General features: G+C 48.0%; 1 protein-coding gene across 1 annotated transcript in view; it reads left to right on the top strand.

The window, feature by feature from the left end:
* The window catches only part of NUP85 (nucleoporin 85), a 354818-nt gene extending 332547 nt beyond the window's left edge, over window positions 1-22271 (top strand). Inside the window, exons 16-19 of the mRNA XM_086930776.1 lie at window positions 21158-21258; window positions 21351-21502; window positions 21823-21927; window positions 22110-22271. Of these exons, the coding sequence (XP_086786902.1) occupies window positions 21158-21258; window positions 21351-21502; window positions 21823-21927; window positions 22110-22208 (457 nt within the window). The 3' untranslated portion in view covers window positions 22209-22271. The remainder of the gene's footprint in view (window positions 1-21157; window positions 21259-21350; window positions 21503-21822; window positions 21928-22109) is intronic.
* Window positions 22272-23992: the final 1721 nt, after the last annotated feature.

Genomic DNA, 23992 nt, shown 5'->3' with positions numbered 1-23992 from the left:
ATCTAATATAAAATAAAACACAAGTAAGAACAATTTACCAAAAACTGCAGGGTAAAATAAAAGCACCGGCACGGAGCTATAGAAATACGCTTAGAGAAAGATAAGGGGGCTGTAGCTAAAACGAAAACCAAAACATTGACTGATGTGAAAGCTAAGCTTTTGTTGCACTGCAATAATCATGCCGTTACATAAATGCAGGGAAGTTGTGGCTAAAATAAAAACAAACACATTGCCTTGGACAGAAAAGAAAGCAGTTGCTGAACAGTTTTGGTAATACGAAATATAGTGCTAAATTAACCCACCACTTACAAAACGAAGTAAGCAAGTGTGCAGCAGCTTGGTTCGAGTGGCTGGGTTCCAAAACTAAGAAAATACCTGGTTAAATCAGTCCAGTGAAATATTCTCGTAAAAGCTTGCTTTCTTGATAGTTTCCCAAAAAAGTGTTAGTGTTGTAGCTTTGTTTCCTGTTTCCAAATGCGGGGAAGCTAGACCTAAAACGAAACCAAAAACATCGCATCACTCCGAAAGCAAAGATGTTGCTGCGACGGGGGTGCTGAAGATAAAACTAACAAAAACATTGCCTCACGAGAAACGTTAAGTTGGTAATGCAAAGGCACTGAGCAAGAATAATGCGGGCTAACAAATGGGGGGAAGCTAGACTAAAACAAAACCCAAAACATCGCCTCACGCCGAAAGCAAATCTGTTACTGCGGGGGTGGGGGGGAAGGGGGCTGTAGCTGAAACTAAATAAATGTGACTTCATACATTATGGGTATGCTTGCATGTTGATTAAAGCCCAGACCATGGTTGAAAAACAGCACAGACGTGCTACTTTCATAGGAGGAGTGGTTCTGCCTTTTGTTGCCGACACCGTGCATTGGCCACAGTTAATGTGTGGTGCAGAGTGGCAGCACGTCGTGGAGCATCAGAGCAGAGTCAGCTCTCGCTAATAGAAATTCCTCAGTTGTCTCTGTGTTTATTTCGGTTGTAATGCAAGGAAAACCTCCATTTTAAAAGTTTAAGATGGAAAGACTAGCGCATTGTCGCATGTACCTATGTGGGCACTAATCAGGAAATACGATAAAAAATGTAAGTGATCTGGTGTGAAAGATGAAGCGGGCGGCCGTGCGCTGCGCTGATTAAGGGAAAGGAAACACGAACATTTGCATGCAGAGCTCTTTCAGATGAAAACAAAATGACCCTGAGCCAGTAACTATAATGGGAGAAGTGGTATGCCACAAGTAATCATGGTGATCCATGGGGGTGAACAAACAACAACAAGCTCTCAGCATTGCTCTGGCGGGGGAGCAGGAGCGCATTTCTTTGAAGTCTGATACGGGGGCGGGAGAGCGGCAGCCTTTGAAGTCTGATGCCGAGGCACAGACAAATGGTGGTGTGTGACGTGGCTGGCGTTGTGCACGCGCCTGTCTCACATGAACTGTGTCTAATCCGCCGCTTTGGTAGACTTTTCGGACCGCTTACTATAATCTCGCCGGAACAATGCGCAAGCGCATTGGCTCAGGCGAGGCCTAAAAAGGAGGGTAAAAGCGGGTAAGCTGCTAAGCCTCCCGTCGACAAAGAAGCAAAACTCTAATTCTTCTATTGGCAAAAAGAAAAACATAAGGGCTATGTCAATAAGTAAGACACCTGAGGGAGCGAAGCCAGAAGAATTAACTAAGATATCAACCGGATCAGTACAGCAATCTGGCAGCCAGGAAAGGCAACAGTCTATAAATGTAGAAACAGTGAGCCCAATTCGACGATTGGTGCAAGCAAAAGGAGGGGTTAAATCTCTATCTGGGTTGTCGGATGCTTGAATAGTGGATGATGTGTGTGGGGCACTTAGTCTCTTAGTGGATGGGACTCCAGTGGAGGAATCGGAGGATATTTGTCAACAGCTAGGGGAGAATACGATGGGGGAGGAAGTGGAGGATGAAGAGATATGTGATGAGAATCCCCAAATAAATGAAACGGAAGCTTCAATGCTCACTCTAATCTTCCAATCTCTTAAAGAACAAAGAGAGGAGACACAGAAATTTTTTGCCCAAGTCAAGGCTGATAACCAAGGTATACAACAAACCATGAAGGAAGTGACCTCAAAAATTACGACTCTTACAAATGAAATAACGATGCCAGCCCACCTGACGGACTTACAACGCCGCCACCCTCCACGCCGGCCGGTACCCCGCCTGCTACCGAGCCACCCCGAAACGCACCCAAGGACCCTTCACCTGCCAAGCCTGCAAATTCACCTGCCTCCGAACCTACACCGCTCCCACCAAGCCGACCACCAGCAACAACCACCTCAAGTGCATCCTGCTCAACACCCGCTCCGTCCACAGGCACGCCATCTAACTCAGGAACCTCCTCGACACAACATCACTGGACGTCGCCTTCCTCACGGAGACCTGGATGAACGCCTCCTCAGCATCCGACATCGCCATAGCCATCCCAGATGGCTGCAAGATCACCCAAAAGGACCGCGTCAACCAAACCGGAGGAGGCATCGCCATCGTCCACAGAAACACCATCCGCATCACGACCAACTCCGAAGACACCCTCACCGCCGCCGAGCACCTTCACTTCCAGATACACACCGACCCCAAGACCACCCTCGGAGGCACTTTCATCTACAGACCCCCGGGTCCACGCGCCCAATTCAGCGAAGCCATCGCAGACTTCATCAGTCCACACGCCCTCACCTCCTCTGACTACATCCTTCTAGGGGACCTCAACTTCCACCTGGAGAACAGCAAGGACTGCAACACCGCCGCCCTGCTGGACAACCTCCACAACTTCTGACTCAAGCAACTGGTGAACACCCCCACCCACTATGCCGGCCACACTCTTGACCCCATCTTTGACCCCATCTTCTCCTCCAGCAAGCACATCTCCTTCAGCCATTCCACCGGACTACACTGGACAGATCACAGCTGTGTCCACTTCAACTTCAGGAGAACCACGACTCACCACCACCCGCAACAGGGTCCCCTCAGAAGCTGGAGCAAGATCACCGCCGACCAGCTCACCACCGCCCTCAGCCAGAACCCACCCACCAACACGACCGACCCCAACGAAGCAGCCCGCAACCTCACACAGTGGCTCACCAACTGCGCCGACTACCTCGCACCACTGAAAAACCCTCCCAGCAGACCCGACTGCAGGAAAGCCCTGTGGTTCACCAACGACCTCAAAAACTCCAAGAAAACCTGCCGCACCCTCGAGAAAGCCTGGCGCCATGACCAGACAACAGGAAACATGACAGCCCTCAAGAACGCCACCCGCAAACACCACCAGCTGATCCGCACCACCAAAAGGACAACATTCAAAGAACGACTGGACAACAAAACCCACAACAGCAAGGAACTCTTCCGCATCGTGAAAGAGCTTTCCAACCCCAGCGCCTGCAACAACGAGATTACACCCTCGCAAGACATCTGCGACTCACTCGCCTCGTTCTTCCACCGCAAGATCACAGACATACACAACAGCTTCGGAGCACAGACCACGCACCCAACCACCGAACCAACGCCCCCACCACCACCCTCTGCACCTGGACCCCGGTCAGCACCAAAGACACCACCCACCTGATGAACACCATCCACTCCGGCTCCCCAACTGACCCCTGCCCACATCACATCTTCAACAAAGCCGACTCCATCATCGCACCCCAACTCCGGAACATCATCAACAGCTCCTTCGCATACGCCACCTTCCCGGAGAGTTGGAAACATGCCGAGCTGAGCGCCCTCCTGAAGAAACCCACAGCGGACCCCACGGACCTCAAGAATTTCCTCTCCATCTCGCTCCTCCCCTTCCCGGCCAAAGTCATCAAGAAGACAGTCAACAGACAACTGTCCGCCTTCCTCGAGTCCAGCGGATCTCTCGACCCCTCGCAGTCCGTGTTCCGAGCAAACCACAGCACGGAGACCGCCCTCATCGCAGCTACCGACGACATCCGGTCCCTGCTCGACAACGGGGAAACTGCCGCCCTCATCCTCCTAGACCTCTCAGCAGCCTTCGACACCGTATGCCACCGCACCCTGATACAGCGCCTCAGCAACACCGGAATCAGAGGAGCGGCCCTGGAGTGGATCATCTCGTTCCTCGCCAGAAGAACCCAGAGGGTCCGCCTCCCCCCGTTCCGCGGCCACCAAAATCATCTGCGGCGTTCCACAGGGATCCTCACTCAGCCCCACCCTCTTCAACGTCTACATGAGCCCTCTCGCAGCCATCGCACGCCAACACAACCTCAACATCCTCTCCTACGCCGACGACACCCAGCTGATCCTCTCCCTCACCAACGACCCCGCCACCGCCAGAGCCAGCCTCCAGGAAGGAATGAAAGACGTCGCGGCATGGATGAAGCTCAGCCGTCTGAAACTGAACTCAGACAAGACGGAAGTCCTCATCCTGGGACCATCCCCCTCTGCCTGGGACGACTCCTGGTGGCCCCTGCCCTGGGCACTGCACCCAAGCCAAGGACCATGCACGCAACCTGGGCTTCATCCTGGACTCCTCCCTCCAGATGATCAAGCAAGTCCATGCCTTCTCTCGTCTTCCTGCTTAAACACCCTGCGCATGCTCGGAAAGATCTTCCGGTGGATCCCCACCGAAACCAGGAAGACTGTCACCCAGGCCCTCTTCACCAGCCGGCTGGACTACGGGAACACCCTCTACGCTGGAACCACAGCCAAACTCCAGAAAAGACTCCAGCGCATACAGAACGCTTCTGCACGACTCATCCTCGACATCCCTCGCCACAGCCTCATCTCTGCCCATCTGAAAGAACTGCACTGGCTCCCCGTCAGCAAGAGATCACGTTCAGACTCCTCACCCACGCAAACAAGGCTCTCCACGACATGGGCCCGAAATACCTCAACATTCTACACACCCACTCGCCAGCTCCGATCCGCCGGCCTTGCCCTCGCCTCCGTTCCACGAATTCGCAAATCCACCGCCGGATGAAGATCCTTCTCCTACCTGGCGGCCAAGACATGGAACTCCCTCCCCACCCACCTACGGCTGACCCTGGACCATCTCTCCTTCAGGAAACAACTCAAGACCTGGCTGTTCGAGCAGTAGCGACTCCCCCCCCCCCCCAAGCGCTTTGAGACCCTAGCGAGTGAGTAGCGCGCTTTACAAATTTGACTGATTGATTGATTGAATAATGGATCTACAGTCTAGAGTTGCTGAAGGCGAAGAAACAACATTAAAAACTACTGGCAGGGTACAACAACACGACAAAATGCTTGAAAATGCAATGGAAGATAGAGGATTTGTAAAATCGCCAAAGGAGACAGAATTTGAATTTGGGATTCCGGAAGGCTCAGACCCTAGAGCGTATATTGTGAAGCTATTGCAAAGTGCTTTTCCGGACCTTGGGGATTGGGATTGGGACTGCCAGATTCAAAGAGCCCATATACTTCCATTGGTACAGCGAAGACAGGATGCACGTTTTCCATGTCCTTTTCTTATTTACTTTGGGAATGTTTCGCTCCGGCAAGCTATTTGTTTGAGGGCAGGTCCCAGATCGCCTGTTATGGTTGACTCTTTTGTCATTTTTTTCGTTCAGATTTTCTGTAAAGCCACAATGGATAGGCGCTGGTATCTTAGACAGCTGATAGATCCATTCAAAAATAGTGGGGCACAAGCATATTTGCAGGAGCCAGCACACCTGAAAGTTTTACAAGAGGGGCATTCACTGTTTTTTATGTCTGAAAGGAAAGCGAAAGAAAAACTTAACAAATGGCAGAAGCATGGGAGGGGAAGCAGCTACAAAAAACTAAGTATGGCTGTAATTATCTTTAAGTTTAAGCTAGGGTTAAAATCCTTATCTTTCTCATGTAAGGGGTATTTCTTGTTTTGATTGGCACTTAGTCAGCAATGGGTTATGAGCCTCGGGGACCACCGCAGGGACTGGTTCTCATTCAGCTGCCAATTACAACAGCAGCCGTGAAAGAGGATGATTCCTCATTCTAGTTGTAGGTGGGTGGGTGAACCTCCAGTGGAGGTTAAGAGGGTGGGTAGGGGTGTTTAAAAAACAGAAAAGTCAACTGGAGGTTAATAAAAAATAAAGGAACAGGAAACAGCACTGGAATGAAAGTGTTAAAAGTGATAGGTAATAGATTTTTATTTTTGTTATAAAAGAGTGGACCCTCGAAGGAGGTGTTGGCACCGAAAGCTGCCTTGGTGGTGTCGAAGCTTCGACTCCAACCGCTTGCTGAGGAGGAACGTCGTGAGGTAACCATCGACGCCAACACCGGAAAACTGTCGCTCCTCAAAAGGAAGATCACGACGGAGCCGGCGTTGGAACATTTTAAGATCCCTCTCAAAAACAAAAGGGACTCCGAGGACTCTTCGACTTTGGTGGAACTTGTGTCCCCACAAACCCTGGGGCACTCGCCGACGCATTCCGCCGCAGCCGGTGCGGACGAGGAAGATGCCGAGTACGACTATCCGGCGTACTCGGATCCGGAGGAGGAGCACGTTCCGTGGTCCGCCGGAGGCGACACGGAGGACCCGCAGTCGGGTCAGGACACCCAACTTTTTGCGGCCAAGACGTCCCCGACTGAGGACTCGACGGCCTTCAATGCTCTAATAGAGAGAGCTGCTGCTAACCACGACGTCGAGCTGCACTCGGACCCCGTGGATGTGGACTTCTTATTCGACACCTTCTCGGTAGCCGAAAAGTCAGTCAAAACGCTACCGATGCTTAAGGGGGTGCTTAAACATGCAACAGAGGTTTTCAAGGAGCCCACCCGAGCGCGTGTGGTCAACCCTCGCATCGACAGGAAATATAAGGCAGCGCCCACGGATCCTACATATATCAAGGGACACTTGCCATTGGACTCCTTGGTTGTTTCCAACGCTCGGAAGAGGGCGAACTCTCAAACTACTGGTGACGCTCCTCCCCCAGACAAAGAGTCCAAAATCTTTGAGGCCTCAGGCAAACGGATTGCTGCACAGGCAGCTAATATCTGGAGAATATCTAACACCCAAGCCTTACTTGCACGTTATGATAGGGCCCATTATGACACATTAGAGGCCATACTGCAACACTTGCCTGACCAATACAAGGAGGCGGGGGAGATGCTGATTCAGGAGGGTAAACTCATTACGAATGCATCCATCAAATGTGCACTGGATGTGGCAGACACAGCCTCCAGGGCTATCAATACCAGTGTGCTGCTTAGACGCCATGCCTGGCTTAGAATTTCGGGGTTCAAACCCGACATCCAAACTACGATACTGAACCAAACAGTGAATCCTGACCACCTGTTCGGCCCTGAGGTGGATGCCACACTGGAGAAAATGAAAAAAGATACGGAAACTGCCAAGTCAATGGGGGCTTTACAAAGTCAGCAGTTTCGGAGTGGTTCCTTTCGCCGCTCAAACTCCAGAGGCACCTCAAGGGGACAGGCATCCCAGTCCACCCAATATTACAAGAGTAACACCCAAGCCTCGTATAACAACAAGGGTAGAGGTGGTTACAGAGGCAATAATGTCAAGGGCAGGGGACGTGGCAACAATAGCTCCAGGTCCACCGCCACCAACAAACAGTGACGTCTTGTCACTGCCCCCGACCATACAACACCGGTCGGGGGGAGACTCCAGCAGTTCCTGCCGGCGTGGACGTCCATCACCACGGACAGGTGGGTGAGGTCTATTATCCAGTACGGGTACTGTCTAGAGCTTACGTCCATTCCGCCGGACATACCCCCAAGGAGCCGTCCTATGTCAGGCGAGCACTTCACCTTGTTGCAGCAAGAAGTTCTAGTCATGCTGCAAAAAGGGGCGATAGAGCTCGTTCCATTACAAGAGCGGGGAACAGGGGTTTACTCCCTGTATTTTCTGATTCCCAAGAAGGACGGATCCCTCAGGCCGATCCTGGACCTCAGGCCCCTGAACTGGTACATCCTCTCGGAGCACTTCCATATGCTCACGTTGCAGCAGGTGCTTCCCCTGCTTCAACAGGGGGACTCCCTGGCTACGCTGGATCTGAAAGATGCTTATTTTCATATCCCCCTGCATCCTTCCCACAGGAAGTATCTCAGATTCACGCTCTTAGAACAGCATTACCAGTTCAGGGTTCTGCCGTTCGGGGTCACCACGGCACCGAGAGTGTTTACCAAGTGCCTAGCGACTGTGGCTGCGCATCTCCGTCGCCAGCACGTCCACGTCTTTCCATACTTGGACGACTGGCTCATTCAAGCAAGGACAGAACAGCAGTGCGTCGACCACGTGTCACGCACCATTCATCTCCTGCACGATCTGGGATTCTCTCTGAACTACCCAAAGTCCCATCTCCAGCCCGCCCACGTGCGACAGTATCTGGGCGCGACAATAGACACTCTGGCAGCCACTGCGCAGCCAAATTCAGTGAGAATCGCCAGTATCCAGGCGCTGATCCAACGATTCAGACCCCAGCACCCGCTTCCAGCGAAGGTGTTCATGCAGTTGATAGGCATGATGGCCTCCTGCATCTCCATTGTCCCACACGCGAGACTTCATATGCGTCCGCTTCAGGAGTGCCTTGCACGTCAGTGGACTCAGGCTCATGGGCAACTGACAGACCTAGTGTTGGTGAGCGGTCGGGCATACAACTCTCTGCATTGGTGGAATCCACACAACCTTTGCAAGGGCCGACCATTCCAAGAGCCTGTCCCACAGATTATTCTGACGACGGACGCCTCTCTCCAGGGATGGGGAGCGCATGTACTCCAGTACACTGTGCAGGGACTATGGACACTACAGCAACGGAAGATGCACATCAATGTGTTGGAACTGATGGCAATCTTCATGGCCTTGAAGGCGTTCAAAGTACATCTGTGCAACAAAGTCGTGTTGATCCAGACGGACAACATGACGGCCATGTACTACATTCAGAAGCAGGGAGGCACACACTCTCCACAGCTGTCTCATCTGGCTCAGAGCATGTGGAAGTGGGCCATTCAGAGGAACATCTTCCTCATGGCAGAGCATCTCCCGGGCAAGGACAATCAAATGGCGGATCTGCTCAGCAGGCACAGCCATCAGATGCACGAGTGGGAGATACATCCATCAGTACTCCAACCGTACTTCCGAAGGTGGGGTCATCCAGAGATAGACCTGTTCGCCACAAAGGAAAACGCAAAATGCCAAAGCTTCGCCGCCAGATTCCCACACCCCCAATCACAGGGCAATGCGGTGTGGATGAACTGGTCAGGCAGATTTGCGTACGCTTTTCCCCCAGCACCTCTGATACCGCTGGTGGCACGCAAGCTCAGGCAGCACTCGATGACTCTCATCCTGGTTGCTCCAACGTGGGCTCGCCAACCATGGTACACCACGTTTCTCGAACTGTCCGTGGTGCCGCATCAAAGGCTTCATCTCACTCCCAGCCTTCTGACGCAGAGCCATGGCGACATTCAGCACCCAGATCCGCAACAGCTCAACCTGGCGATCTGGCTCCTGAAGTCCTAGAGTTTGGCTACCTCAATCTTCCTCCCGATTGCATGAACATCATTCGGGAGGCAAGGAAGCCCACTACCAGAGCTTGTTATGCGGCTAAATGGAAGAGGTTTGTCATCTACTGTGCTAACCACAATATTGACCCGCTAGATGCTTCCATTCAAAACATCATTTGCTATCTTTTCCACCTGTATCAATGCAATCTGGCATACTCTTCCATCCGCATTCACCTGTCTGCTATGGCAGCATACCTCCAGAATAGACAACACCTGTCACTCTTCAGGGTCCCTGCTATCAAGGCTTTTCTGGAAGGACTCAAAAGGGTCATTCCACCAAGGACCCCACCAGCTCCAGAATGGAACCTCAATGTGGTTCTTACGAGGCTGATGGGTCCTCCCTTTGAGCCACTGCACTCTTGTGAGCTTCAGTTTCTGACTTGGAAAGTTGCGTTCTTAGTAGCAATTACTTCACTACGGAGGGTTAGCGAGCTGCAGGCGCTCACCATCCAAGAACCTTTCTTCCAGGTACATGCTAACAGGGTGGTGCTCCGCACTAACCCTAAATTCCTACCCAAAGTGGTATCCCAATTCCACTTAAACCAGACAATCGAATTGCCGGTGTTTTTCCAAAACCCAGATACGCTGGCGGAGCGCATGCTCCACACCCTTGATGTTAAGAGGGCCTTGATGTATTATGTAGACAGGACAAAAGATTTTCGCAAAACCAAGCAGCTTTTTGTTGCTTTTGCCACTCACCACAAGGGAAACGCTATCTCTAAAGCAGGGATTGCTAGGTGGATAGTGAAGTGCATTCAGATCTGTTACGCTAAAGCTAAGCGCACTCTCACTATCCCACCGAGGGCCCACTCCACCAGGAAGTTGGGGGCCTCTATGGCTTTCCTAGGTAACATTCCCTTAGAAGATATCTGTAGAGCAGCCACATGGTCTACCACACATACTTTCACTAAACACTACTGTGTAGACGTGCATTCCAAACAACAGGCAGCTGTTGGTCAGGCTGTTCTAAAAACGCTTTTTCAGACTGCTGCAGCTGGCACGGGCGGCCGCCGTTAATGGAGGGACTGCTATGTATTCTATGCACAGATATGAATTCAGCAGCCCACATGCCTCGAACTGCAAATGCTACTTACCAGTATGCATCTGTTCTTGGCATGTAGGGCTGCTGACATTCATATCGCCCACCCTCCTCCCCGGCGCCTGTAGCAGCTGCAGAATTCATTCATTTACATACATATGCTCATAGCATGGTCATCACTCACATTCTTCACTCCATCTCTGCCAATGGCTAAAAACAATCTGGGGATGGAGGCGATGCCCATGCGCACTGTAGTCCAGGGGAGGAGCCACCTATCTCGTGATACTTCGAAGACTCTTCCAGGACAACAATGTGCAATCATCCGGACCCAACACTAGGTGGCGATCTATGCACAGATATGAATGTCAGCAGCCCTACATGCCAAGAACAGATGCATACTGGTAAGTAGCATTTGCATTCTGCCATGAGCTTGCTTTAACAAATGAGGTCAATAGGTTTTTGTACAGGATAACTGACCCAAACTATTTTAAAAGGGTCCAATTTAAGACTATTTGGGACAACGTATTCATATGGCATGCTATTATGCTTAAAAATAGCATTTCTGTGTATCATGATAACTTTCCATTATGGCACAATCCAGGCTTGCCAGAGATATTTCAGGAGGCAATGGGCAGCAAATGGGATAGTTGTGGGGTCAAAAGCCTGGGGGATTTATACAATTATAATGGTTTTATTTCTTTTGAGAAGCTGCAGATTGTATATAAGCTGCCTGACCATATGCTGTTCAAATACTATCAGATTCTGGATTATTTCTTAGGAGACATAAAATTGGTAAATACAACTAACTCTGAGATATGGGATTTTTTAAATGCAGGAGAATCAAAGAAATTGATTAGAAGGGTCTACAAGTGGCTAAGTAGCCATAGAACAGACGAGTCTGGGAGATTAGCGGAACAATGGAGCAAGGTGTTAGGGGAGCCTGTAGCGGCTGTTACTATCGCTAAAGCTTTTAGCATAATCGATAAGTCGGTTCATTCTATGAATTTACGATTGCAACAACACCGTATTTTATGTCTTCTGTATTATACTCCGGAAAGAATAGCTAAATGGTCAAAAGACCACACTATGATTAGTGATCGTACAAGATGCCCCAGGTGTAAATTATACGCAGCCGACATAACACATGTTTGTAACCTGCCCAGTATTGGATATTTTTTGGTCTGACGTTGGAAGGGTTTAATCTCAGAAGCTGGGGATAGGGGCATCTCTACCACTCAGGGAGGTCATGATGGGATATAGTCCCGAGTATCCTAAAAACAATAGCTTATTTTCTATAATACGGTTTTCGGCTAGATTAACTGTAGCCAGAGAATGGATCACACCAAAGACACCATCTGGTATGGATTGGTGGCAGTTTGTGAGACAAATGTACGATATGGAACCGGCATTGGCTAAAGTAAGAGGTCCTCGCTCAATGGTAAAGTTTATGACAATTTGGAGGGTCTTTGTTTTCGACCGATTGGGGTCCTGTGCTAAATCGTACTATGCTGGAAGGACGTATATAAATTCTGTATGTTTGCTTTTTTTCCGTTCTTGTTTTTTTGTATACACTGTTGTGTGCTTCTGTACTAACTTCCAGTTGACAAATAAAAATTTAACAAAACAAAAAAGGAGTGGATGTGATGTGTGATGAAGGAGTGGATGTGTGATAAAGTAATGGATAGGTGATGAAGGAGTGGATTTGATGTGTGATGGAGTGAATAGGTGATGGAGTGGATGTGTGATAATGTAATGAATATGTGATTGAGTGGATGTGTAATCCAGTAATATCAAGCTAGAGCAAATGAATGGAAGGGTGGCCTGAGGAATGGAGGAGTAAGTGAAGAATTGCCCAGTGATTGAAAGAATGGAGGTGTGAGTGAAGAAATGGATGAGTGGACTTGAAGGATGGATAGGTGAAGTCAAGTAACAGGTGGGTGAGTGAAGCAATGTATAAGAGGGTTCACTTCCTGATATACTGGAGAGTAAAGGGTGCTAAGAGGCTAGAAAGTTGGTGAAGGGGCTGATGGGCTTTTGGAGCACAAAAGCCACAAAAGCCACAAAGTAGCTCATAAACAGAAAATGGCTACTGCAACACACAAACTTGAAATCGGTTTCAGGGAGACTTCTTTCTTGACAGCTTAAAATTGTACGAATTAGAGTATATTTATTTAAGGCAGACGAAGTGCTAAATTAGAAGTATGAATATTTTTTTGCACATGCCTTCTGATCTTTTGATTCCTGTTGTAAAGATTGAAGTTATGCTGGAAATCTGCAAGTTTGCTCTATATCCCACCAATTGTTTTCTAAGAACACTCTTACTCATTCCATAAGTATACACTGTTTTAAAAGTTATAAAAGTACTTTGTGGGGCATGGCTGGGAAGTACTGATGGCTGGGAAGCACCGATAATCCCCTGGAGGGAAGACGTGCTTAAAATCTACTGTGCCGTATTGCAAGCTGTGGCTATCTGCGACGCAGCACGGATCCGGGCCTGCTGACGCTGCAGCCGCCTCCACGGCCATCCGCCGCCCGAGGCGAGGCCAAAGATATGGAGAAGGACGCCTGCATTCCCCAAAGGTGAGCCTGGGCAGTGGTGTGGCCGGTCCGATTTGGGAGAGGGCTCCGCAGCTCTGAGGGGCAGGCATATGGCAGGCCCGTATCTGGATCGGACCGCCTGGCAGCAGGTGCTGTATTCCATCGGGAGCCCTCCTGCCACACAAGAAGAGGTACTGAGCTTCGCCGAAGGACCCGGTTGGCAGCATGTGGGCCCTGTGGTCTGCGGCAGCAGGGTCAGAGGCTTATCACGAAGGTCACGCGGCGGAGGGCCACGGTATTGCGACCGGCGCGAGAACCCCTACAACTTGGCGATCTTGCTGAGCAAGGCTTAGCCCGGTGAACGTGGGCCCCACGGGGTTAAGTGAGGCAATGGTAGTGAGGGTGGCTAGAGCGTCTCTCCCCTGAGTCTGCAGACTAGTACTTCAGCAACATCCCACCCCATTGGAACCCTACATTGCTGTGGTGAGGGAGGGTAGCTGCGCAGGTCTAGGCTCACCTTAGTCCCCGTTAGGGTTAGAGGTGCGGCCTCTCCTGACGCCGCTTGGCTCATGCCCTTTCCCTCTCTGTGAGCTGGGCTCGCACGTCTCTCTGCTGCTGCCGCCTCTCTGCTCCTGAGACACCAAGATGGCGACGCTGCTGAGGCTGCAGGCACAGGGCCAGCGGCGGAAGCCACTTTCACTCACTGAGAGAGCAGGGACATGGGGAGCCATGGCGGGGGGAGAGACGCCATTGGCCAGGTCAGAGCAATCGAGTGAGCACAAGAGCTAAACACAGGAAACCTGACAGGCACCCAGAGCTCAGGCAGGGGTTCTGACCCTGTGTAGTAGGTCATGGGACGGTAGTTTGGAGAGTGCCGATCAAGATTTAACACAGTTAGCGAACCCCGGTTCGGAGACTTAACTATCGATGCACTCGGCAGCATGACTAGTTGAGACTGGGAAACAACCCGAGGCCCACTGGTAGAAATCCACATCTGTGCGCTGTGCAGGGAATGGAGGAGCGCAAAGACAGCCTGTCTCACGGTGCAGCTGTGGCATGGCTTCCGCAAGGGAAGATGGGTGTGTTTAACTCAAGAAAGCAACGTTGGGCAAACGCGGAGCTTATCTTTATGGGGCCATGTGTTTGAAACACATGGACCCATAAAGATAAGATTCCTTTTGGATGGGAGTAAGCCAAGTGAGCCAGTCCAAGTAGGACGGCTCAAAGAGAGAAAATAAAAAGTCACTGGAAGCTCTTTTCCAATGGCTGGCCACTGTTCAGCCTAAACGGTGACGCCGGCCAATGGAAAAGATGGGTGAGGCTAAAGCCCGCTAGTGAAATCTACCCAAAAACATGAGATCTCGCAAGCGAGACTGCGCACGCGCAGCCTACCTTAGCCGAGACCTAAAAAGCATGTTTTCTCGTTAACCCTTGCAAGTTTTGTCCTATGTTGACAAACTGAAAATACTCTGCTGGATTGTGTACGCGCTTGGACTAGTGAAGTGTGTAGTCATAATTTTGAGGTCTTTAATTCACAATGTTTGAGGTCCTGATCTAAGCTTAGGAACCTCTGTGGAATATTTCAAACGTGTTGCAACCAGATCAGTTAAGTTCCATCTGCACCTAGATCCCAGTGGTTCCATATTTAATGCACAATCTCACTACATAAACACCACAGGACAAAGTGCACTTTTATCTGTAAACTAGCAGCCCGTCCCGACCTTGTCCGGGAGCAATCAGGCTTCCCCGCCCGCTCTGACATTGTCCAGCAGCCCGGGACCCCGCCCGCCCTGACATTGTCCAGCAGCCCAGGCCCCCGCCTGCCCCGTCCCCCGCCTGCCCCGTCCCTCGCGTGCCCCGTCCCCCGCCTGCCCCGTCCCCCGCCTGCCCCGTCCTCCGCCTGCCCCAGCATTGTCCGTGGGTCCCCCGGAGCCTTACCTCAGCTGCCACTCCTCCCCCGCGCTCCTCAGTTCACCGCTTCTTGCTGCTCGTCACCGCTCCTCCCGCCTGTCCGCCGGTCCTCACCGCCTGTCCGCCGCTGGTCACCGCTCCTCCCCCACGCCATGTCCGCCGCTCCTCCTCGCACTCCTGGACGCCGCTCCTCCCCGCGCTCCTGACGCAACGAGGTGCATTTTTTTACACCGCTGGTGCGATGGTGCTTTCCCCTTGTGAAAGGACGCATTACTGGAGTTGCGTCACTTTTGTGACGCACTCCATCAATGCGTCACTTTTATGTTTACTTTTATGTCAGAAATACTGACGTATCTGTAACTCCTTGCGACATGATTCGTCATACATTAAATATGTCACATCTGGAATGTCGTAAAGAGCGCGCACAGAAAAGTGACGCATCGCACCAGCGGTGTAAAAAAATGCACCTTGTTGCGCTATTTTTAAAAAGTGACGCATCTAGGTACATGTGTCACTTTTTAAAACTCTGCGCCACATTATATCTGCGTCAGGTATAATGTATGCAGAGGGGGCATTCCCCCGCAAAAAGCTTGGTAATAACGACGTACTGAAATCTGAGATTTCACTGCGTCACTTTCAGGATGCTGTTGCGTCAAAATCTTGCGCCTGCCTCGCGTCACGTTTATGTTTACAGATATGTCAGAAATACTGACGTATCTGTAACTCCTTGCAACATGATTCGTCATACATTAAATATGACACATCTGGAATGTCATAAGGAGTGCGCACAGAAAAGTGACGCATCGCACCAGCAGTGTAAAAAAATGCGCCTCGTTGCGCTATATTTAAAAAGTGACGCATCTAGATAGATGCGTCACTTTTTAAATATAGCGTAACAAGGCGCATTTTTTTACACCGCTGGTGCGTCACAAAAAGTGACGCACAGGCGGCGCAAAACTGGCAGCGCAAGGCCTTCATAAATATGGTCCTGGATTTTCCCCGTGCTTCGCTTCCCGGAGCGCGTACCAGGCGCTTCCCCCGCGCAAATCGAAAAAAATAAAATTTTAATGCCCCGCAGGACCCTATTTTAGCCCCCACATCAAACCTAGGGGGTCAAAGGGGGTCTACTCTGCCCCCTTATGGTCATTTGCCCCTTTTTTTTTCAAACCCCTTGTGTCTCGATTTTACCGAGACACAAGATGGCGGCCGCTCCAGACTGCTTAGAATGTTTACAGACACCCAAGAGCCAATCCGCTTTCTGCGCGCAAGTCGCGTGTCGCGCCTGGAGCGCTCTCCGGTGCGCGCACCGGAGAGCGCCTATAGATATATATATTTTTTTTAACCTAAATTACTCAAAATCCACTGGATCACATATCTTGAGACATAGCAAAGGCACATCGGGCTACCAGTCCCTACAATTTTGCCAAGTTTGGTGTAAATCCATTCAGCCGTTCGAGCTAAAAGTGAAATCGACCGCCCTATGGAAATTAACGTGGGGAAAACGCGTTTTGGGACCCCCCTTTTATCTCGGCCCCCGCTTGACGAATCCCCCCTAAACTTTCAGGGAAGGACCGGGGCGCCGCGAGGCCATTTTGAGGAAATTTTGAGGCAGATTCGTCAACCGAAGCCAAAGTTATTCCAAATAGAATTTTGAGAATTAACATTGAAAATAATCCTAACTATAACTACCTACTGGCGACCGCCAGTAGGTAATATATATATATATATATATATATATTTTCTCCTATAACAGCCAGTTAAGACCCCTGTTAAATCTTATCTCAAGTAGGAAATTTCTCTGCTTTCTGGTCGATATGGAACATGGCTGTTCCCCATTCAAAGCAGGTCCACGTTGTGGACCTAATGTACTATCCAACTTCAGGGTCATCTCAGATGAGTATCTCAAAGTATGATGCTTCCTGAGGTCTGCCAAATTAATTTTGAAATCTGACGCAGTATTGGAAACTACGTAAATGACAAGTTAATAATGTGGGTGGTTCCCAAAATTTGTTGAATACCTGTTGGTTGACAAACCAAAGGTTAAAGTGATATTAGGATCCCAAAGCACAGCCTTAAAAACCCTGAAAGCAATCAATTGTGATCTGCTAACAGGAACCATAACTATTCCCCATTCCCCCCCGATTACTCCCCCCCCCTGGCTGTCAGAACTCGTATGTTTTGTGCTTGCAAGTTTAATAGTCAAAATGCCTCTAAAGTGTACCCCTTGAACGCCTACCCAACACATTTCCAAAAGCCGATAATAAAGTTTTTTTTAAAGCTAATAAACGGGTTTACACCCCACCCCAAAAACACATACTTTGAGTGAAGTTTTGCTTCCGTGACAGTTATGATGTAAATCATTATTTGGTTTTTGCTAATGTAGAGAGAAAGATTTCCAATGGGAGCTTAACTGGGAACTGCTTCTTTGACCCACCTCCTTTACCTTTTCCACCACTGGACAGACCCACATAAAACTTACATCCTGGAAATTAGACAGGGATGCTAATTGAGGGCCATAATTGATCCAGATTTGTCAAAAGGCAACCGTTACTAGCAAACCCCAAATGCCCTTTTTCAATGGAACTGTAGTTACAGTGCAACCAGAACTAGTCGCTATCACCAACTCTATATATACCTTATGTAATCATTCTGGATATATTATACTGGGGTCGCACATCTGCTATGTTCTTAATTTACTCACTTAATTACTGCATGTTTCAGTGTTCTTGTACAATCGATCTGCTATGTTCTTAATTTGATCACTTCATTACCACATATTTCAATCTTCTTGTACAATGCTTTTACTTCTCTTTGGCTTAGTTCGTGCTATGTAGGAATCCTGTGTTGCCCTCAATTCAGAAGGGTATCTTTCGGAAAAATGGAGATTGGGCAGGTGCCTCTCACTCTTCCCTCCAATGAGTTATGCTGCGTTGGACAGAAAGTAAAACCTGATGGAGGTACTCATCTGCACAGGAGTATAGGAGGGACCCACGCCCTGGTTCCTGCAGACCTATTGCACACACAAGGATTGGCATTCTACAATGATTAGTTACTTACTATGCACAAGTCCTCTATAAAACGTGTGAGAATAATAATTCTAATAAAGATTTAAGCAGTTATAACTAAAGTCCGAGCCAGCCCATCGAAATCCCCGAAGTTCATAAATCCGCACTATGTTAATGTAAAACCTACCTAACTCATTAGCATCTTTAGCCATAGAGTTGCCTGGCTGTTTTGTCTAACTAAATTATAATATGTCAAGTTACTTTGTTTTCCCCGCATACCTTATGTCAAAGCTAGACCTGTAGTTGGAATTCGAACTTTCAAAATGTCACCCTCTGTAACTGGTCCATGTGTCTAACTCCTCCCTTCTCTGGCATCTGGTTATACCTTAGTCCCCAATTAATCTGTGTGCAAATGAGAGGGAGCAATCCTGCTCAGCTCATATGGTGAAAAGTTTCAACAGTCCGTCCATCTCTGTGTTTGTGCTTTGTTCACCCTAAGTTGGCAGGGTATGCCCAGACGTGGATCCCTTGCTCACTTTGCCTCTGGATTCAAGCTAGCCTGCCTGATGAGAGCTGTTCGCCCAAAACCGGTCCCAGGATGCTTGTTTCAGGAACAGCGAAGACTTGGCTTGGCAGTTCGGGCTGGACTGTTCCCATGAGCCACAGGGTCAAGACAGATTTGCATATAGCTGTGTCTTAACTGGGATGGCAAAGTGAGCTAAATAATGATGATGGATTCAACCCAGATATGTGACTGGGGTGAGTGTTTGAAAAGTTTCAGCGCTCTGTCCATCATCTTTGTGTTTGCTTTGTACCAAATGTGCTCATCATGCGTCATATTTGCATCCATGATGCATTTTATTCTACAACTAGTCCCATAAACGACTATTGAGACGCTTTACATTATTTTCCAATGAGTGTTTTCACTGGTTTCTAGATTAGTCTAGGCTGACTTCCCTTATGAATGCCTATGGCATTTTGATCCCTAGTGGGATGTATTTAAATATTCTAAGCTAGTAGGTGTTAAAAACTTACTTTTTGTCTCGCAGTGTTACACTCACACTTAAAAGATGACGATTATAGTTGGATCAGTATCCGCTACACCGAAGGTAATTTCGAAGTTTGTGCTGCCCCTGTACATCAAGGGGACTTCAGATTTTATTTGAATCTTCAAAACATCAGACGTTACAGTCAAAGTTTGATCGTTTCATCTAAATATGAAAAACAGACCCAACCCTGAGGAAGTCCATGTTGTACGAAAACCTTTGGCTGGGCTGATGTATACATTCTCGCACTTGACTGTGAATAAAGAAAAATTGAATACAAGAACTTTCAAGACTTCTTGCTCTATACGTTTCTGGATTTTGTGGATTCAAAGATATTGATTGTACCTTACAGTTTAATTGTATAGATTTGTATGCTCCTTTACACCACTTTTACTCCCACAATAGCAGGCCATTTAATGTTCATCTCTTCAGTAAAGATTCTCTTTATGGAAAACCACGATTAGGGGCAATTAACATTTGCTTCTGTCGTGTTTTTGCTGGTGATCTTGAATGGGCAGGGCTTGTAAATTACCCTTGCCTGTTTGTAATGGTCAGATTGTTGTAGAGCGAGTGCTCTGTGTGGTGAGTCTCGTTCAAATTAAGCTGCTGATTTCTCATGGGACTTGGAGTTGTCGTCTTACAACAACAGGTGCAGGGAAGTTCACCCTTTATTAGAAAAGTGGAGTATCTGCTATGCTTCAGTCATGGTGCAGGATGACTCAACGTGCGCTTTGAGCTGGCGGCCCTGCCTGTTAATAATGAACATTACACATGTATACATGCGGTTGCTGGGTGTAGGACTAGGGGAGCAGATCTTTTGTTTTTTCTTCTGCTGGACCTTTATGCCTTAAACCACCAAGCTGCACAGAATAGCGCTCGCCTGTGACCCTAATCGGCTCCAAGCACTGTGTGGACATTCTTTCCCCTGATTTGATAAGAGAATTTCACACATTTATTAGTACTTTCTCTGCATAAAGGTAAAGCTGCCTCTAGTAGATTTCAACAGGTAATATAAGAGGAATGCGTGATTGAGTGGAGAAAGTGCATAAACGGATTCTCAGGGAAAGGGAGGGAGATTGAGATTTTGAGATTATGTATTGTATCCAGCTCATGGTTCATGTCCATGACTCATGGGTCGACTACATGATTAAAACCATAAACACTGCAGATCTCGTAACATTTCGGAGGTTTTGTGGAGGTCTAATGGGGCACGGATTTGCTCGGTTTAATTTAGCTACTGGTCTACATATTCCAAATTAATGTCTCCAAGTTGACTATTTTTATTCTGCTTGTCAAAATTATTTGTTCAGTAAAAAAAACAGCTCGCAATTCCTTTTTAGGTCTCACCTACCAGACAGTGCAAACAGTCTTTTGGCAAAAATACATTTTTTCGGCTTACAGTGGGCTTAGAGCCCATCCATTGCATACCATTGGTTGGCTTTTATTGTCACTGTCATTTGCTTGATTTTTTTTCGTCCACTTGTGTGGGCTTTACTTCATCTTTTCATGTTGCCCCTCCCCTTGTGCATGGACGTATTTCTTGTGTTCTTTCTCTTCTCACTTTTTAAGCACTACTTTTTTATTTTTGGTTGAGCACTACAGAAGAGTGCATATGTTTTGCAGCTTTCTACCTCATTTAATGCTCCCCGCTGCGCCTCTGTTGCTCAGTCATCTGTGTGCTTCACCCAACGTCTCCATGCTGTGTGTCCCCCGTTGTTTTCTCGGCTGTGCTTTCCCACCAACAGCTCCAGGTTCCTCTCTAGCCCATGTGTTCCTCCTCTCATGCGCTCCACGTTTTTCACATGCGTTGCTTTCACCACCTGTGACCTCTGTGTTGCTCTGCCCCAGGTATTGCCGAGCAAACTGAGATCGGTAAATGAAACTGAAAAAAAGTGGAAGCATAATTTTGTAATTGTGTGCATTTTGTTATTGTTTACTAATAACCCCTACCCAGCCAGGCAGCACAGCATCGCTACAAATCACTGGTATGGCTAATAGGTCCAAAAGGGGCTAGACCAGTTGGTTTTGCCAGTGCTTGTTTTGCATATCTTTACTTCGCTTGCGTGCTCACGAATGATGCCCCCTTTTTTTCATATTTTTTTCCCCCAGGTTTCTGAAAGATTACTGTGAGCGAGGAGTCTTCTCGGACCTTGACCTGATTGATAATCTGGGGGCGGCCATGCTGCTCAGTGACAGACTCACATTTCTCGGTGAGAAGCTTCGGAGTGGGAATTGCAAATGTGAATAGAGCTGGGGATCTAGTTCTGGTTTAATTTTTTACTCCAACCTCTTGTCTCTTCAGGAAAGTACAGAGAGTTCCACCGCTTGTACAATGATAAGCGTTTCCCGGAAGCTGCGAGACTTCTGTTGTCACTGATGACTGCTCGGATAGCCCCATGTTCCTTTTGGGTGACCCTCCTCTCAGATGCCCTGCCCCTCCTAGAACATAAGGAGGTGAGTGTGCAAATCTCAGTTTTGCTCTGCCACTCGACAACCAGTGTTTTTTTGTTGTAGTTTTTTGTTTCACTGTTATTGAAAAAAGATCTGGGTCTTCTTGTTGATTCATGGGTAGGTGCGAAGATATCTTGATAAAACCGTTTATTCTCTGTGTTGTATCCTAGAGACTCTTGGGGGAGTACTGAAACTAAGTTTTCTTATACATTTCCTAACCTTATTCTACACATAGACTTTTGCAAAAGGTCTACCTTATTTTTACATTATACGGGCATAATTATTTTAATTATTTTTGTAAACTTTTGTTTCTATTAATAAAGGTAATCTTTTCAGTTGAACAAACGTATGAATTGATGCGATGTCTGGAAGACCTGACAGCAATGAAAAACAATGCAGGTGGACAGCCTCCTGAACTGAATCTCCAGGTAACAGGCATTTCACTGTGGTAAATAAACCTCGTCTTTTGTAAGAGGAGTAAAAAGTTTTAGTACTCCGGATAGCTGGAAAAAAAAGACTATACACCCTCTGATGGCCTAAGCCAAATGGGTGTTGTATGTATTTTTGACGCAGGTTGTAGGATTTTCTGAATTCTTTTTTCCTTTTGCAGGACGACAACCATGAGACATCGAAAGTGGAAATGTTGAGACTGGCTCTTGCACGAAATCTTGCACGAGCGATTGTGAAGGAAGGGACAGTGGAGACTTGAGAGTGGAAGTGTACTCACTGTAAATAACTGATTATTTTTTATTAAACATCTTGTTTTGCAAAACTGTTGGGTTTATGATTTGTGTTTTTTTTTTCTTTCCAGCTCGAATGGTAACTGGACCTTTCATGTTTCATTTATTCTGAGACTAACTCTTCTGTTATATTATGGTTTGCAGCATTCTCTGCTGTATATATACATGTTCTGCATCCTCTCGCTATGTGGTATTTGGGGCGGAAATTTTCAAATTGTTTTCAAAGAATCGTCGGTCTCTAGATAACTCTTCTCCTGTAGCCCACAATGCACCTGGAGAAAGACTCGGATTGTGTTTTTTCCCCACCATCTGTTTTGGATATTTCAGCTCGAGCCCAGGAACCGTTAATGAATTTTCTTTTTTCATCTCCAGCCGTCGAAGTTCTTTGAAAGCCTCACCTTCATATGACACCCCTGCATATCATGGGGTAATACAAGGGTAGCTGGAAATTATAAAGTAGAGCTACATGTAGTGGAGGAGGAGGAGGATTTTTCCGTAAAAACGCTGTCAAAAACTGAAATGATGGAGCTGTATGTACCAGTGCTTGGAAGCATAACAAGATGGGCCACTGAAAACTCTTTAAATAACCTGTAGAGGTTCCGGTGGTAAATCCAAGGGTGGAGATAAAAAAATGTTTGCTCCTAACGATCCTCCTTGCATCAGAGGCCATGTTCCACCTGACTCGTACACCAGCTCATCCATTCATAACTTTCCTCCTTCATACCACATTTCCTCACTCACTGTTGAATAGTATGAGTGAGGAAATGTGGTATGAATGAGGAACGCCTGCTACACAGGGATTGCAGCTCACCTCCTCTGACAAATACGGACCATATAAAACGATGCAGTCAGACTAGTCTTTAATCTCCCTAGACTAACCCACATCACACCCTACCTCGCGTAACTCCGCTGGCTCACTGTATCGAAAATATACCAGTTCAAGCTCCTGGCCCATGTATACAAGGCCCTTCACAACAGTGGACCCACTTACCTGAACTTCCATCAGCCAACCAGACACTTCCGCACTGCGTCCCTTTCTTTAACCTTCACCCCCGCATTGAACATACAAGACGCAAAGGTGACTCCTTCTCCTACTTAGCAGCGAAGACATGGTACGACCTCCCTTTTCCTCTACGGACCTCCCCATCTCTTCCAGGCTTCCGAAAGTCCCAAAAGCCCTGGCTATTCAGCTAATCAACTGACAGTGTCTGGATACCATCACAGATGACAAGAAGTGCTCTACAAATGTAATGATTGATTGATTTACAGAACACCTCTAATGCTGTTCACTCTGCAGTGGGAGGAAATAACCTCGGATAAGTGGGTTCTGTCCATTGTCCAGTAAGGATACTGCTTTAAGCGCCACTCCTCCAAATATACCAATGGATAGCACACACTCAGTCAAGACCTATAATCTACTGCTGTCTCAGGAAGAGGTACAGGCACTTTTCAGCAAAGATGCCATGAAACTAGTACCCCATTAATTGTTTCTCAGTATCGGCCATTGAATTGTATTTTTCAGTTCGAGCCTCCCAGAATTACAAGCCTGCAAGATGTTATCCCATTGCTCTGCACAGGAGACCGCATGGCAGCCCTTGACCTAAAAAAATTCTAGCTCCATAAAATCAGCACAGTATGACTAACTGCGCTTTGTAGTTGGTGGACAGCACTACCAATTCAAAGTTCTGTCACAACAGGCACAAGAGTGATTAGAAAATGCCTAGTGCTGGTGCCTACACACATCAGAAGAGCT

The sequence above is a fragment of the Lissotriton vulgaris genome, chromosome 7, assembly GCF_964263255.1.
Source record: "Lissotriton vulgaris chromosome 7, aLisVul1.2, whole genome shotgun sequence".
NCBI lineage: Eukaryota > Metazoa > Chordata > Amphibia > Caudata > Salamandridae > Lissotriton > Lissotriton vulgaris.
The sequence above is the reverse complement of the archived record's forward strand: the minus strand, read 5'-3'. Positions and strand labels throughout refer to the sequence as shown.